We start from the raw sequence: 17950 nt of genomic DNA, 5'->3' as shown, positions 1-17950 counted from the left end.
TCTGAACAGGGTGGAGGTGGGTTGTGGGACAGGGAGGGGTGGGTTCTGAACAGGGGGGAGGTGGGTTCTGAACAGGGTGGAGGTGGGTTGTGGGACGGGGGGAGGTGGGTTCTGAACAGGGTGGAGGTGGGTTGTGGGACAGGGAGGAGGTGGGTTCTGAACAGGGGGGAGGTGGGTTCTGAACAGGGTGGAGGTGGGTTCTGAACAGGGTGGAGGTGGGTTGTGGGACAGGGGGGAGGTGGGTTCTGAACAGGGGGGAGGTGGGTTCTGAACAGGGTGGAGGTGGGTTGTGGGACAGAGAGGAGGTGGGTTCTGGGACAGGGAGGAGGTGGGTTCTGGGACAGGGTGGAGGTGGGTCCTTGGATAGGGAGGAGGTGGGCTCTGGGACAGGTAGGATTTGGGTTCTGGAACAGGGTGGAGGTGGCTTCTGGAACAGGGAGGAGGTGGGTTCTGGGACAGGGTGGAGGTGGGTTCTGGGACAGGATGGAGATGGGTCCTGGTACAGGGAGGAGGTGGGTCCTGGGACAGGGTGGAGGTGGGTCCTGGTACAGGCAGGTGGTGGGTTCTGGAACAGGAAGTAGGTACGTTCTGGAACAGCGTGAAGGTGGCTTCTGGAACAGGGAGGAGGTGGGTTCTGAGACAGGCTGGAGGTGGGTTCTGGGACAGGGAGGAGGTGGGTTCTGGGTCAGGGACCAGGTGGGTTCTGGGATAAGGAGGAGAAATGAATTCTGGGACAGTCATGAGGTGGCTTCTGGGCCATGTTAGAGATAAATTCTGGGACACAGAAGAGGTGGGTCTGGGACAGAGACAGATGGATTGTGGGCGGGCCATCCCACTCTATGCTCCCAGAACCCACCCATGCAGTTTCCCTGGCGCCCCTAACACATCCCGTAGCCACTGTTAGCTTGTCTCCCCCAGGTCTTAGCTCAAACGTCACCTCCTCCAAGCAACCTCCTTGGGGCCTCCATTCGCAGCTCATCAGTCCCCTAGTCAGACAACCATCCTGCCTGTGCTTCCCCTCCTAAACCCTACCCGGGGGTGAGGGTTCCCTCCCGCTAGACGGTGGCTCACTGAGAGCAGGACCCGCTAGACGGTGGCTCACTGAGGGCAGGACGGGCCTGAGCGCTCACCGCGCACGCTCAGCGCAGCAGGCAGGGAAGGGGACCCAGGCTGGCCCATCATTACTGTACTGAGCGAATGAGTTTTCCATGAGACTAAGAATCTGGTTTGACTTGCGGTTTCATTCCAAGTGCCTGAGGGCCTCAGAAGTCCATGTTGAGTCCATCAATAAAGGAAAGAAGGCGTTAGGGCGAGAGGAAGTGAGGTCGCGGGGAAGTGAAAGAGAATGAAAAGGAGGAAATGGAGACGAGGGCGACTCAGAGAGGAACAGAAAGACAGAGGGAGGGAGAACAGAGAAAGAGCGAAAAACGAAAGAGCGGAGGAAGCGACGCGAGCCTTTCTTAATGAATGACTGCACACTTGTCGCCGCCTGCGCGCACCCTCGGGCTGGGCGGGCGCTGCGTCTCGGGGCGCAGTGCCAGGACCCTCCGGAGCGGCGGCGGGCCCGGCCTCGGGTCGTCTCCCGCAGGGCGAGCGCAGGTGCCGGGTGCAGGGGGGTCCCCCGCCCCGCCCCGCTGGCCCCGCCCCTCCGGCGCCCCCTCCCCCGCCGGCCAGCGCGCGAGGCATTGTGGGAGTTGTGGTCTTCGCGGCCCCGCGGAGCGCAGCGCGGCGTCTGCACCGGCGGGGGCACCGGCGCGGGCACCGGCGCGGCTTGGGCTCCGGCTGGTGCTCCGGCTCGGACTCCAGCGGCGTGGGCTGGGAAGCGGCCGGGCGGCGGCACCGGGCAGGGGGCGTCCGCAGGTCCGCGCCCTCGGGCGGCGGCGTCTCCTGGGTCCCGACAGCCGCCCGCGCGCCCGGGCGCAGGTAAGCTTCGTCTGCTGGGGCTGCTGGGGCGGGAGGGCGGCGCGGCCGGGCCGACCCCGGGACGGGGGTTGGAGGCGGGAGCCGGGCAGCTGCAGGCCCGCGGCCCTCCCTTCCCGGCGCCGCCGCCGCCGCCGCCCCCGCCGAGGATGCTCCGGGACCCGGGCGCCCGCATCCTGGCCCGGCCGAGGCCAGCGCTCTTACGTGCTGAGTGCAGCCGCCTCGGAGCCGAGCATCACCCTCCCTAGACCTCCTGCTTCTCCTCCTCCCTGCCCCATCGTGGTCTCTTCCTCCATTTGCCTTCTTCCCTGTGACCCCTCTTTCCTCACCTCCTGTCCCCCTCCCCCAGACCTCAGCATCACCCGCTTCCCATATTTCACGTGGTGACCCTCCTCCCCTGTCCCACGAATTATCAGGCGCCATAAACCTCCTTCCACAATCTTGAGCTGATCGCCCACTTTTCCTGGCAACACTCACCTTTCCATCGTCCCATCCCCCTCCTCTCCTGAACTCCTGGTGGTCACCATCTGTGTTAACCCATCTTCATCCCTCCCCTCTTTCCCACTCTCCAGGGCAGGTGGGTGCTGAGAAGCTGTCCAAGAAAGGGAAGATCCCCAGGTCTGCACCGGGAAGGGCTGGCCCCAGGGCATATCTCTGGCCCCTGAGTGGAGAGGGTGACATGCATCACACACCTTGCCCAGGGCTGTGCTGCTCACTGGGGGGCTTCCAGGGTGACTTGGCCTCATCCTGAGGGTGAGCAGACACTCTTTGGCATTGGGTAGCCTCTGGGAATGGACATCTGAAGTAGGTTGACCAGGTCAGGTCTGAGACCGGCTCTCCCAGGTGTTCATGGTGTCAGAAGTTGTCTTGGATTGGACTTGCTCTCCAACTGGCCATGGATTTGAAGTCAATTCCCCAGAGCCAACTGAGCTGGAAGGTCTGGGGTTGCATATTATTAAAGTGCAGAGCTGCGGTGAGATGTCCCCATCCCTGATGAGGACAGAAATAACACAGATGACAGTGAACAAATGCGTGAAGGAAGCTGGAAGCTACTGTGGTCACTGGGCAAGGAGCTGTCAGGGGAGTCTCTCCCCTCCCCACTGGGGAGATGGGGAGTTGTCACTGGGTAGCTGTGAGGATCAAACGTTTGAAGGAGTGCTTAATAAACTGCCAGTCACTCTACACATGTGTTTCTTTTATTGTCACAGTTCAGCTTTGAGCTTGTAAATCCACCTCTGGGTGCAGGGGCCTATAGGCATATTTTGACTAAAAGTGACTGACAGTTATGCAAAGTCCTCACTTGAGCTCTCAGTGCTATTTATGATCTCGGGAGGAGGGTCTGAAGCTGGGGTTCAGAATCTTTTACATTCTTTTGCTTACAGCTCGGCCTTGGGGAGGGCTCATGGCTGGGTCTGTACAGAAGGAGGCTTTCCTGAGAAGAGAGTAAGGGCTGGGGTGTCCAGTGGAGAGGTTTCTCCGTCATCCACCGTTTTCTGTGTCTGCATTTTGCTTGACTTAAGTGATTAGCAGGGCTGATGGGAACTCACACTTTACAGTTGCTTGTTAAATTGTCACCATCTCACTCTTAGAACATTTAAGATAAAAATCTCTCTTCCTGACAAACCCGGTTGAAAAGTTCCAGTTAGGGGTTTAGCTCAGTGGTGGGGGAAATCCTTTTAGTGAAAGTGCTTGGCGTCACATAGATGATCGTTTCACACTGAATTTCAGGAACTCCGGGGTTCTGTTTGGGAGGTGGCTTGCAAACAAAACATCTTTCATCTGGATTTTCTTTCGTTTTCCTAAAGAGGTAACAGCTGCCAGTTTATGGTCTAACAAGGAGAGAAACAGGGGGCTGAAGGGATTTCTTAACCTCTAGTGAGTCATAGCCTTTTCCTTGTCTCCTCAATCTGAGAAGAAATTGAGAACGTGTGGGAAAGAAAAAACAACAACAATTTAGCTTCTAACCTCCCCACTCTTGTATTTTTCCTAGAAACATAAAAAATTTCCATGAATATTCAGCATGTGTGTTTTTGACTTACTAAACATTATAGTCAAGTGATTATTCAACCGAAACTGGGAAGAAGCAAGTAGGCAGTTAATGAGCACCTAAGGCTTCCCTTTCATTTTTAGCTTAGCAAGTCTGGGGACAAAAAATCCACTTGACACATGGGGCAACAAGAGGATTTATCTTTAACTGTTGGAATTCTGAGTCTTGCGATAACTTTCTCCCATGCCCCACCTTTGGAATGCCGGCTACTCATTATGGGATGCCACCCATCCTAGCCGTCGCCTGCATATATTGGGTGCTCATTATGACTTGATCGTTGTCCATCCGCCATCATTCATCTTCATCCAGTGAGATGAACAGGAACCCCATTTCGCGGATAAAGAAACTGAGGCGGCCGGGCATGGTGGCTCATGCCTGTAATCCCAGCACTTTGGGAGGCCAAGGTGGATGGATCACCTGAGGTCAGGATTTCAAGACCAGCCTGACCAACATGGAGAAACCCCATCTCTACTAAAAATACAAAATTAGCTAGGTGTGGTGGTGCATGCCTGTAATCCCAGCTACTCGGGAGGCTGAGGCAGGAGAATCGCTTGAACCTGGGAGGCAGAGGTTGCAGTGAGCCGAGATTGTGCCATTGCACTCCAGCCTGGGCAATAAAAGTGAAACTCCGTCAAAAAAAAAAAGAAAGAAAGAAAAACTGAGGCTTAGGAGAAGTGATCTGCCCAAGGTTGGGATGAATCCTCAGCTGGGCCCATCTCTAATTTGGCTCCTCTCTGTTACGACGCTGCAAGAATTTTCAGGCCAAATTTAGTCCCCTGGGAAAAGGGAGGGGACAACTTTTCCATTTTTTAAGCTGCCTTCCCATATTTCTGAGAGAGAAGTGAGAGCGTAGAGTACAAAAGGAATATTCTACGTTGTGCTCCTTGAGTATCAGACTTGTAGAAGCAGAGACCTGGCTGTTCTCATTGTATCAGAAGAAGCAGGATGAACAAAAGGTTTTGGAGAATGCTGGGAAACACGGCTGGGGTTTTAGAGACTTAGGCAGCATGACATTCAGCCCCTCTTAGGTTATTAGGACCATGAGGGTTCCGGGCCCTGACCCTAACCCCCAGCTGGGTAAGTAGCAAAGCATTTCTGGCTGTTTTGGAGATGCTGTCGGCTGTGGGAAACTGAGGCAGAGACCTGGAAGGGCTTTTATTTTCATTCTACCTCCCTCGTTTTCCTTTCATGACCCTGTGGGTGAGGCCAGTAGGTAGTCTCCAAGTGGGTAGACAAAAAACGCCCTTTGTCTGCCGCAGGCATGACCTCAGAGTGCCCACTTCCTCTTCCAACTTGGTATTAGCCCAACCTCTGTCAGAAGGGCAGCAGAATGAAATAAGGATGATGAAATGCTTGCAAAGAGAAAGCGAAATGGAGAATATGCAGTTTTTAAGTCCCTTTGCCATTTTTAAGATGCTTTTGAATCCAGGATTCTTTGGAATTAAAGGTACAGCAATTACAGGAGTATACGCATTGATTAAATACCTATGATGAAATAGTGCAGCAAAATGGAGAGACATGGGCCTTGAAGTCGGATGGTGTTTGAGTCCCCGCCCTGGCTGTGTAACTCTTATGAGTTACGTTGCTTCTCTGGGCCTCAGTTTTCTCATCTGTAAAATGGGGATAATAGCACCCTCCTATGGAGAGCACAAAGCAGATGGGACCGCTGTAATTATAAGCAGTACTTGACGCAGATGAAATGCTACTGGCCTTTTGGGAAATGGGAGTGGCCGTAGAATGGGGAGGCAATACACACGATTGCAAAGTGTGACCCGCACTAACTGGGATCCTACAGAATGATCTAACACTTTACATTTCATTTGAGGACTTTTCCAGGTGTAAAATTTATGCTGATTTTTTTTTTTCCATCCCAGGTTTGGTTTTCCTAAACAAAGACTTTCACAGGGACCGACAGCACTTGATAATGTGACAAAAACCAGCCTCTTCCACCCCACTGCACTGACTTTTGCCAGAAGTGGAGCAGTGGGCGCGGCCGACCTTGTCGTTCATCAATGCTGCCCCTGGCAGGATCTGAGGATTGGTGGCAGCCATGCCTCCCCCTGCCCCAGTCGCTCCTTCCCCCCCACTCTAACCTGCATGGTGTGGGCGCCCTTGGGAGCCCCGAGGACTGATTGTCTGACCTTGCTTCACATCCCCAGTAAGGACTGCCCCAAGATGTCGCTCGAGTGGCTGGTGGCCTGGAGCTGGTCGCTGGATGGCCTGAGGGACTGCATCGCCACCGGCATCCAGTCCGTGCGGGACTGCGACACCACTGCTGTCATCACTGTGGCCTGCCTCCTGGTCCTGTTCGTGTGGTACTGTTATCACGTGGGCAGGGAGCAGCCCCGGCCCTACGTCTCCGTCAACTCCCTCATGCAGGCCGCCGATGCCAACGGGCTGCAGAATGGCTACGTGTACTGCCAGTCCCCCGAGTGCATGCGCTGCACCCACAACGAGGGCCTCAACCAGAAGCTGTACCACAACCTGCAGGAGTACGCCAAGCGCTACTCCTGGTCCGGCATGGGCCGCATCCACAAGGGCATCCGCGAGCAGGGCCGGTACCTCAACAGCCGGCCCTCCATCCAGAAGCCCGAGGTCTTCTTCCTACCCGACCTGCCCACCACGCCCTATTTCTCCCGGGATGCACAGAAACATGACGTGGAAGTGCTGGAACGGAACTTCCAGACCATCCTGTGCGAGTTTGAGACCCTCTACAAAGCTTTCTCAAACTGCAGCCTCCCGCAAGGATGGAAAATGAACAGCACCCCCAGCGGGGAGTGGTTCACCTTTTACTTGGTCAATCAGGGGGTTTGTGTTCCCAGGAACTGTAGGAAGTGTCCACGGACGTACCGCTTGCTGGGAAGCCTTCGGACCTGTATTGGGAACAATGTTTTTGGGAACGCGTGCATCTCTGTCCTGAGCCCTGGGACTGTGATAACGGAGCACTATGGACCCACCAACATCCGCATCCGATGCCATTTAGGTATGTTGCAGGGACGGGGGTCTCCCGGCATGCACATTTGCAAGCTCAGCCTCTCTCACTCATGGCAATCAAAACATCGCGAAAGCTCAAATGGTCAGAATTGTGCCTTTTCGCATTGTTCATTTTGAGCAAAAACTGATGAATTGCATGTAAACAATTTTGACAGCAGAGATTGAGTCAAAAAGAAATCTTGTGATTGGTGCAAACCTAATTTCTGACAGCAGCTCTGTGCAAAGAACTTTCTGCAGTGACAGAAATGTTCTCCACCTTCATTGTCCAAAATGGTAGCCACTAGACACATGTGACTAACTGAGTGCTTGAAATGTGGCTCCTGTAACTGAGGAACTAAATTTTAATTTAAATAGCAGTGACACATATGGCTAGTGGCTACCGTATGGGGACAATGTCGTTCTAGAGCCAAAGACTTGTTAAAATGATTACCGAGGTTCATAATGCTGTCCAGGAGGCTGTGAAAGATACTTAAGCCCCTTTGCAGTCATCAAGGATGAAATGGTCCTTAGTGCTAAGCTTCTTTTACTCTGATTCTGAGAAAATTGGTCGTGTGTGTACTGTGTGTGTGACTGTGGTTTTGCAAACAAAGTCTGGAGTTAGATGGCCTTTGCATCTTGGCCCCACCACGAGCTGTGCTATTTTAGGCAAGTCACTTCACCTCTCTGAGCCTCAATTTCATCATTTGGGAAGTGGAGGTAAAAAGATCTGAGGATGAAATCAGATAACGTGTATTGTAAAGTATGTATGTATGCACACAGAGCCTAAAATAGAGCAAGTATTCAATAAAAGTAGGCTTAAAACAACTTGGTCATGGAGATATTAGTTCCACAGAATGCCTTATTCCTGGTGAGTGGCAATAAAAAGCTGGTCTGTGGGATGGTGGCATCATGGTTAGCATCCCAGACTAGAGTGTGCAGAGAGCCTCAGCAGCGTCCAGCTTTAGAAAGTTCGCAACGCTGCCTCAGCTTCAGAAGGGAGGAAGGAAGAGCAGCGGAGGAACCTGGTGCATGGGTTGGAGCAGGAGTTTCATAACCATATTCTGCAGAGGAGCCTCAGGGTTGCCTGGGAAGGAGCCGGAGCTGGAGGCCCCGAGCCCTCTTCACCCTTACCAGCTCTGCTTCTCCTGCTGTCTGTGTGGAGATTCTGAGTAAGATGTGGTTTGGATGGAGGATGTCACTGCGTTAAAAAAAAAAAAAAAGAAGGAAAGAAAGAAAAGAAAGAAATATAACTAGATTTGAGCAATTGACATGGTAGGAATTTCAAGAGTAAAGGGTGGACTGGGTGGAGGCTCTGGGGGAGTGGGCCTGAATTCCCGGTCAGCGGTCAGCCATGAGACTTCGAGCAGGACACTGAGTCTCTCTCTGCCTCAGTTCTTCCTCTGTAAAATGGGGAGATGTTACTTACTTCACAGGATTGTTGAGAGGATTCAATGAGTGGCATCTTACATGGCCCCTTGGCAGGGTGCCTGGCACATGACAGCATTTGATGAATGGGAGCTAGTAGCTGTTATCAAGGACTGTGTTGGACCGTGTGAAAAATGATCCCTAAGACATGGACCCTACCCCCAGGAAACAGTGGGAAAGGAACAGGCTCTGGAAGCAAACAGATCTGGACTCAGGTCCTGGCCTCGCCCCGTTTGCTGAGTGACCTTGGGCAGGACTCTGAACTTCCTTCAGCCTTCATTTTCTTCTAAAACAGAGATCACGATTCCCACTTGCGGGCTGTTTTGAGGAGTGGGAAGTAATATGCGTAAAATGTGTGGCAGGTAGAGGGCAGTGGACAGTAAACTAATCTAAGTGATGGGATGATAATCCAGGTGATGGTCACTAGCAAAACTGCCGTGCGAGGGGTGTCCTGGGGAGGTGGGTCTGATGCTGGAGGATCCCCACACAGGAATCAGGTGCCACCAGGGTGGAGCGAGGGAGTGGAGTCGTCCCCTGGGGCTAGGGGAAGCCGGGTCTAGGCTTGCTGGGGAGGCCAGTAGTGTGGGCTGAGGTTGGACAGGTCAGGTGGGAGCAAACTTCAGAGGCCCTTGATGCCAGGCTAGAGAATGGAGGCCGTGGGCAATGGGGAGTGATGCTCTTCTTTTGAAAGGTTTGCCTTTATGTACTGTTTTAAAACTTCAGAATGACATCAGGGAAGGGCATTTGGGGACTGATGTGGTAGAATTTCAAACAGGTGTGAGTAGGAAGCGATGGTAGCAAGGAAAATCTGGGGTCTGCTTCCTGTAGATTAATGTTTGTTGTTTATCTGTACAGTATGCATGCATGAGAGTGTGTGTGTGTGTGTGTGTGTGTGTGTGTGTGTGTGTAAAACATGATGCCCACACTGGCTCACACTGTGGCCTGTGGCCGGTCATTTCCTTCTCAGCCCAGCTAGGTACTTGCCAGAAAAAGTAGGCCCTCCATGTTCCCGTAGATGGCAGGAAACCTTCTTAGAAGACGTCCCACTGTGGTGTGGCTTGTTCTCCATGGCCAAGGCGAGCTCCCTGGTTGGGTTTTCTCAGCGTTTCCTTCTTTACACTGTCTTGCCCACATTAATATCCACCCAGGAGGGAAACAAAGGTGTGTCGGATTTACATGACCGTGTGTGTTGACAGAGAGGGAGTCCAGAGAATGAGGTCAGAAGCAGGATAAGCCTGGTGCGTACCTGGTGGCCACACCTCTGCTGGTTACCTGGCTGAAGGTGGAGGCACCTGCGGTTCCAGAACTGTGCTCTTGAAACACCAGTGCTTTCTCCTCTTCTGCCTTCTGCCTGAGCTGTGACTGATGGAATTGTCCCTGCGAAACACTGAAGCCCCAGCCACTGCTCCTCACTAACACAGCCCATTTGTTCGAGACATATTTGCTGAGCTCTGCTGTGAGCTACTTCTAGAGGTGGCATCACCCGGTCCTGACTTCATATGGGACCACAGGACAGCTTCAGGCCCACCCCCCACTCAGCATCATACACAATGCTGGGCTATTCCAACTGCACTGCCACCAACTTCCAGAAAACCGCCTCTGAAACTCCTCTGAAACTCACCAGGCAGATGTTACCAGGGAGGCAGACACTTCATGAAAATGCATGAGTATGTTCAGCAAATTCTAGCTAAAGAAGCACAATTAGACTCTTGTGTTTCTTTTCTGCATGTCATCAGATTTCTAGGTGGTCTAGCTGGCTGGTAACAGTAGATCAACTCCTGTTCCCCTTGCCCACCCTGAGTGCCCGGTTGCCGGCCGCCTGAAGAGTGGGGGCCGCCGGTGGACAGAGCCCTTTCTCTAACCTCCTTCCTGCCTCCTGCAGGGCTCGCTAGGGACAGAGCAGCAAACACGGAGCATAGAAGAGCATATGGTACTATCTGAGGCCATGTGTGGGGCCTGTCACTGTCCCCAAGAGCCACTGGAATGATCTGTTTAGGGAAGAATTGAGCTCTTCTGCCAACTAAGCTGGTTTGTGGGCAACAGGCAGGAATGGGGGCAGGAGCAGAATGAAGGGGAGGCGGAGAACAAGAAGCAGGGGGGTGTCGAGCCAGCAGGCCAGGCCATTTTTCTATTGCACCATGGCGTGTGGTGATGAATCATTTCATGGCCCAGAGAAAGGGGAGCTTCCTTCTGAAACCCCGGGGTGGCTGTCCCTGCAGAGAATTGCCCATTCCTAAAGGCCTTCGCCACCTGAACCAGTCAGTAGGGGCACACACAAAAGGAAAACGTAGCCTGTGAGGCCCTCCATCTGGGCGTCTTTACAGCCCTAACTCCTCCAGCTGCTGTTAACCGTAGCGGGAAATCATGGCTTCTGTCAGGATGAGCAGTCTCAGCTGATTTAATGAAAGGTGCATTGAGAGTTGAAACATATTAGGGTCCTCTTAGAGGGACAGAACTAATAGGATATATACACACACATACACATACACATAATATATATAATATATACACATATCACATATATACAGATATACACATATATATGTATATGTATATATGTATATATTATGTGTGTGTATATATGTATCCTATTAGTTCTGTCCCTTTAAGAGGACCCTAATATGTTTCAACTCTCAATAGTGTATATATGTGTGTGTATATATGTATATTATATATGTGTATATATGGGATATATATAAATATATATTATGTATATTATATATATATATGTAAAGGGGAGTTTATTAAGTTTTTTTGTTTTTTTTTTTTTTTTTTGAGACGGAGTCTCGCTCTGTCGCCCAGGCTGGAGTGCAGTGGCCGGATCTCAGCTCACTGCAAGCTCCGCCTCCCGGGTTCGGGCCATTCTCCTGTCTCAGCCTCCTGAGTAGCTGGGACTACAGGCGCCCGCCACCTCGCCCGGCTAGTTTTTTGTATTTTTTAGTAGAGACGGGGTTTCACCGTGTTAGCCAGGATGGTCTCGATCTCCTGACCTAGTGATCCGCCCGTCTCGGCCTCCCAAAGTGCTGGGATTACAGGCTTGAGCCACCGCGCCCGGCCTATTAAGTATTAACTCACACGATCACAAAGTTCCACAATAGGCTGTTTGCAAGCTGAGGAGCAAGGAGAGCCAGTCCGAGTCCCAAAACTGAAGAACTTGCAGTCTGATGTTTGAGGACAGGAAGCTTCGAGCACTGGAGAAAGATATAGGCTGGGAGGCTAGGCCAGTCTCACTTTTTTATGTTTTTCTGCCTGCTTTATGTTTGCTGGAAGCTGATTAGATGGTGCCTACCAGATTAAGGGTGGATCTGCCTTCCCCAGCCCACTGACTCAGTTGTTAATCTCTTTTGGCAACACCCACATAGACGCACCCAGGATTAATACTTTGTATCCTTCAATCCGATCAAGTTGCCACTCAGTATTAACCATCACACATATTAACTACAAGAAAATCAGTCCAGGCACAGTGGCTAAAGCCTGTAATCCCAGCACTTTGGGAGGCCGAGTCAGGTGGATCTCTTGAGGCCAGAAGTTCGAGACCAGCCTGGCCAGTATGGTGAAACCCCATCTCTACTAAAAATACAAAAATTAGCGGGGCACGGTAGTGCACACTTGTAATCCCAGCTACTCGGGAGGCTGAGGCAGGAGAATCGCTTGAACCTGAGAGGCAGAGGCTGCAGTGAGCTGAGATCATGCCACTGCACTCCAGCCTGGGTGACAGAGCGAGACTCCATCTCAAAAAAGAGTAATAATAAAGAAAAATCCACAATCACTTTAATTCTTCTGTTAATAGTATAACAACTAGCATTTATATCATCATGTCCAGTTTTATAACAGCCTGTTCTTTGGAGCCAGACTGACTCAGCAACACTAAATGATAACTTTTTAGCAGGTCATTTAACTTCTCAGTTACCCCATCTGGAAAGTGGGTGAAGCGATGCCTGTAAAGTGTGTATTTAGCACAAAGCTGAGTAGGAAGACACAGTAGGTCTTCAGTTATTGGTAACAAGGATAAAATCCCATAGCAGCCCTGGAAGGTTCAGTATGCTAATGTCCCCTCTTTACAGATGAAGAGGGTATGGCTCAGAGAGGCTGAGTGACTTGCCCAAAGTCACACAGCACATAAGGGTCGCAATCATTCATCTGTCCCCAAGTCCTCTGTCCTTCTCTCTCCGCCATGTGGCCTCTTTATTTGAATTATTACTCTGAACGTACTTCCTGGAACCATTATTTCTGGTTCAAAGAATACATTAAAATACTCTGGCTGCTGGAAGGAAAGCTATTTCATTTTTGTGCTAAAGGACATTCAGTCAGGGGAATGCCAACTTGCCCAGGGTCATTGTGGTCACAGTGAGTCACTGAAGACAGACGAGACCACCACCCATCCCAGCTCCTCTTCCAGGACTCTGCTTCCCCCTGGGTAGGCCTTCCTCAGAGCTGTCGGGCTGACCGGACCCATTCTGAAATCACCAGACAGCCACGATGGCCCCTTCTTTTCTGGACATCAAGGTAGCGATGGGGGCCAAGTGCTTCTGCAGACCCTTGTGTTGGAAAGTGTGACTGAGGGTCACACATGGCAGTGTTCCAACCAGACCCCACTGGCCTTGGAAGCATACAGCTTCTTTTTAATTTTTTTTTTATTTTTGAGACAGAGTCTCACTCTGTTGCCCAGGCTGGAGTGCAGTGGTGCGATTCGCCCAGGCTGAGGGCGGTGGCGCAATCTCAGCTCACTGCAACCTTTGCCTCCTGGGTGCAAGCAATTCTCATGCCTCAGTCTCCCAAGTAGCTGGGATTACAGGCGTCTGCCACCACACCCGGCTCATTTTGGATTATTAGTAGAGAGACGGTTTCACCATGTTTGAGACCAGACTGGTCTCGAACTCCTGGCCTCAGGTGATCTGCCTGCCCCTCAGTCTCCCAAAGTGCTGGGATTACAGGTGTGAGCCACCATGCCTGGCCGAACATATGACTTCTTACAAATGTTCCAGTCTGTTTCCTCTTGAACCTCAGCCATTACCTTAGAAGTGTCCTCCAGTTTCCCAGAATGAGGGCAGACAAAGAGCACGCCATCCTCCAGCCTCAAAATGGATTAAAAGGCTAGAACCCAAAGAGGAGAACACTGTGTGAGCCTTTGATTCTTTAATCATAACTGAGATAGTCCTAGAGGTGAGACTACAGTAAACACAGTTACTGGGTAAGGCAGGGTTCTAAATGCAACCTCCCTCGATTTCTGGGGGTCCCCTGGTTGGGCTTCAAAGTGTAGTACAAATGTCAGTCTGTGACTTTCATCAAAGGAAGCCATGACCCAGAATAGATGAAGCCAACGAAGGAATGAATTTTTGCCAAGAGCGCAGTGAGGATCTAGATGGTGGCTTATAAACAACAGAAATGTAGAACTCACAGTTCTGAGGCTGGAAGCCCAAGATCAAGGTGCCAGCAGATTTGGTGTCTGGTGAGGGCCTGCTTCTGGTTCAGAAATGACACCTTCTCACCGTGACTTCACCTGGTGCAAGGAGATGGCCAGGAGCAGTGGCTCTTGCCTGTAATCCCAACACTTTGGTGGGAGGATAGCTTGAGGCCAGGTGTTCAAGACCAGCCTGGACAACATAACAAACCCCATCTTTACAAAAAAAAAATTTAAATTAATTGGGCATGATGGTGCACACCTATAGTCTCAGCTACTCAAAAGGGTGAGGCTGGAGGATCTCTAGAGCCTAGGAGGTGGAGGCTGCAGTGAACTATGGTGGAACCATTGCATTTTAGCCTGGGCAACAGAACAAGACCTTGTATCTAAAAAAAAAAAAAAAAAAAAAAAAAGATGTCAGGCCGGGTGCTGTGGCTCATGCCTGTAATTCCAGCACTTTGAGAGACCGAGGCAGGTGAATCACTTGAAGTCAGGAGTTCGAGGCCAGCCTGGCCAACATGGTGAAACCCCATTTCTATTTAAAATACAAAAACTTGGCAGGGCGCAGTGGCTTATGCCTGTAATCCCAGCACTTTGGGAGGGCGAGGCGGGTGGATCACAAGGTCAGGAGTTCAAGACCAGCCTGACCAAGATGGTGAAACCCCGACTCTACTAAAACTACAAAAATTAGCCTGGCACAGTGGCAGGTGCCTGTAATCCCAGCTACTCGGGAGGCTGAGGCAGGAGAATCGCTTGAACCCGGGCGGCAGAGGTTCCAGTGAGCCAGGATCACACCACTGCACTCCAGACAGTTTGAGACTCTGTCTCAAACAAAACAAAACAAAACAAACAAAAAAAATTAGCCGGGTGAGGTGGCGGGTGCCTGTAAGCTAATCCAGTGCCTCCCAGCTACTCCGGAGGCTGAGGCAGGAGAATCGCTTGAACCCGGGAGACGGAGGTTGCAGTGAGCCGAGATCACACCACTGCACTCCAGCCTGGGCAACAGAGACTCCATCTCAAAAAAAAAAAAAAAAAAAAAAAAGATGTGAAAGGAGGTAAAGAAGCTCCCTGGGGCCTGTTTTATAAGGGTGCTACTCCCATTTATTACGCCCCCGCCTTCGTGATCTGATCACTTTCCAAAGGCCCCACCTCCTAACACCATCACCTCGGGGGTCAGGTTTCAACATAGGAATTTTGCGGGACACAAGCCTTCAGACCATAGCACGGGCTCCAGAGGGGCTGAGGCAGGTCAGGTGCTTTAGAAGTCAAAAACTCTCACTAAGGCAAATCACCCCCTGCCTCCTGGCCTTCCCTGAATCTTGCCTGCCTTCACTTTCCTTTCTCTGGTTTTCCTACAAGGTCTGAAAACTCCAAATGGCTGTGAGCTGGTGGTGGGGGGAGAGCCCCAGTGCTGGGCAGAAGGGCGCTGCCTTCTGTTTGATGACTCTTTCCTGCATGCTGCGTTCCACGAAGGTGAGTGGCTGCCTTTCCCGCTTCCTTATTATTTTGTTTTTCAATGAATAGACTTTATTTTTTAAAGAAGTTTTATGTTTCCAGAAAAATCAGGCAGAAAGTACCAAGGAGGCCCCTTCGTATCACCCCGTAACACATACACACACACAGTATTGACGCATTGTTATTACCTAAAGTTCATCGTTGACATTAAGGTTCACTCTTGGTGTTGTCCATTCATTCTGTGGGTTTTGACAAATGGATGATGACACGGACCTGCCCTGACAGTATCATACACAAGAGTTTCATTGTCCTAAAAATTCCCACATAAAGATCCCTCCAGCTCCCCATTTCCTTTTGTCCACCTTGCTCAGAAGCCCACGAAGCCAGGTTTATGTTCTCAGTGAGAGAGGAGGTGATCCGATCCGAGCCGAGGGACAGGATGGGTCCCTGCCCCAAAGCTGAGCACGTAGGGTCCAGCCCTGCCTGGACCCTGGGTCCTGGCTCCAGGGTGGTTTGAACCTCTCCTCTCACCCCTCCTTCCCCCCAGGTTCAGCAGAGGATGGCCCTCGGGTGGTTTTCATGGTGGATTTGTGGCATCCAAACGTCGCAGCGGCCGAACGGCAGGCCCTTGATTTCATCTTTGCTCCAGGACGATGAGAGCATTACCCGTGCTGGAGTCGGCAAGAGGGGCCGAGGTGGGGTCTGGGCAGACTGTGGTCCAGTCCAGTCCCTACCGGTGTGATGATTCCATGCTCAGAAACCTGCCTCAGCGGAGAGCTCTTCTTTGGGATTTTATATCATGTCGGGTCCCTCTTTCCTTTGGTTATTGTAAATGGAAATTTTCAGCTTGTATTTCCTTAGATTTTTTTTTTTTTCCTTCCAATCATTTGCTTCAGAGATTCCTTTTCTGGCCTAACAGCGCATTCCTTTGATTCTGTGACCAGAGACTTAGAGCCCTTGTAAGTCTGTCTTCTGTTCCTACTTGTTTTTTTTCAGTGCTCCGAAATAAGAGTAACTAAATGGTTATTTGTCTGAATGTAATAATGTAAAACTTCTTGTGGTCATCTTAAAAAAAACAAAAAGACAAAAAAACTAAACTAAAAACTGCAAACCAGAGAGCTGGAGAACTTGGCCTCTGATGCTGGCACACAGGGGGCCCTTCAGCCACCCGAGGGCAGAGGGACAGTCTGCAGCTCCCGTACCTGACTGGCTTCATGGCTGGGTGGAGAGGCTGCCAGACACGGTCAGGATGGGCGCACAGCGTCCAGCCCAGGGATACTGTCACCATCGCTCACCTCACCCTAAACCTTGTCAGGTCCCTGATGGCAAAAGCATTGGGCCGGCAGGACTGGAGGCTACTCTTTAAACACGGCTTTCCTGCAAAGCTGAAGCTGGTGTCCCCCAGTGCCAAGCTTCGGCTCACACAGATCAGCCACGGAACGTGTGATCCACTTACCTCACTGCCTACAGAAGCCCTACTGCCAAACTGGGCCTGGAAAATTCCCAGTTTTAGCTGTTTTGAGTCCACGATGATGAACGTTAAGGCCACCAGGTTGGCTGATAGGAGCTGTAGGGGGATAAGACCTCATTCACCCAGTGACATTCGGGGAAAGCCTTTCTCTGGCAAAACTGGAATAATAGATCTGACCAAAGTTTCTGTTTTGCTTTGGAGTTCTGTTGCCTATGGTTTTTTGTTTTGTTTTTGTCTGTACATAAATGTTCAAACACTAGACTCAGAGAGAGTGGAAGAGTTGGCCCTGTGTCTTTGTCACAACACAAAGGTGTGCACTGCATGATGACGGCCCAAGCCAGTGTGTGCTAGTGAGGAGACAGGGAAGACCTACACGCCCAGAGGACCCGTGGCCATCGTGCTGGTTTTCTGGTCTCCTGTGAAGAACATGTGGATCTCTTCCTGAAGGAAAAGGTCCCAGGAGACCAGTTTGAAGCACTCAGTCTAGAAATAGCCTGTGTTAGCTGATGTGTGAAAGCATAGCCAGCCAGCCACACTAGAGATGCCTTTTCTGAATAATATATTATGGGCAGTGTCAGATTTATAAAGCCGAGGAGTGATTTGGAATATACAGCTGGTCGCAGGTGCAGGTCCAGTGTTTAGACCCAAATGGAAAACAACAGCTTCTAAGAGGTACAACCATCCAAAGAAAACACAATTGAAATGCACCAGGCAGGTACTAGGAAGTGTGCAAAGAGCACATGTCTACATTTGAGTAAAATGTCTACACAGATATTTGTCAGGGACGAGAATGCAGGAAAAGGCAGACATTTCAAACACACCTGAAGTTTTTTTACTCATTAAGTATCTTGTTAAAGAATCACTGAGGTGCATGATTTATACACATCCTGACTACTCTGCTCTGCGTTTACAAAACCAACAGCCCGCGCAGGTACCTAGCTACCTGCATTCATGTGATGTGGTTGAGGAACAGAAGATAAATAAAGGATCTTGCTGAAAACCAGAGTGAAGTGATGAGGTCATCTGTTGTAAAGAAAGACAGGCCAGGCTCGGTGGCTCACGCCTGTAATCCTAGCACTTTGGGAAGCTGAGCGGGGAGGATCGCTTGAGCCGAGGAGTTTGAGACCAGCCTGAGTAACATAGTGAGGCATTGTCTCTACCAAACAAAGAAGCTAGCTGAGTGTGGTGGTGCACACCTGTAGTCCAAGCTACTTGAGAGGCTGAGGTGGGAGGATCACTTGAACCTGGGAGGCGGGGG

General features: G+C 51.1%; 1 protein-coding gene across 1 annotated transcript; it reads left to right on the top strand.

Annotated features, from left to right (window-relative positions):
- Positions 1-1692: 1692 nt before the first annotated feature.
- Positions 1693-17697, top strand: ASPHD2 (aspartate beta-hydroxylase domain containing 2). The gene is made up of 4 exons (XM_050745949.1): positions 1693-1923; positions 5842-6950; positions 15126-15239; positions 15769-17697. Exons 2-4 carry the CDS (start codon positions 6065-6067, stop codon positions 15876-15878), a joined length of 1110 nt encoding a protein of 369 aa, XP_050601906.1. The 5' UTR covers positions 1693-1923; positions 5842-6064; the 3' UTR covers positions 15879-17697.
- The last annotated feature ends 253 nt before the right edge of the window (positions 17698-17950 follow it).

The sequence above is a fragment of the Macaca thibetana genome, chromosome 10 (assembly GCF_024542745.1).
Source record: "Macaca thibetana thibetana isolate TM-01 chromosome 10, ASM2454274v1, whole genome shotgun sequence".
NCBI lineage: Eukaryota > Metazoa > Chordata > Mammalia > Primates > Cercopithecidae > Macaca > Macaca thibetana.
Note: the sequence above shows the minus strand (reverse complement) of the source record. Positions and strands in the feature narration are given on the sequence as shown.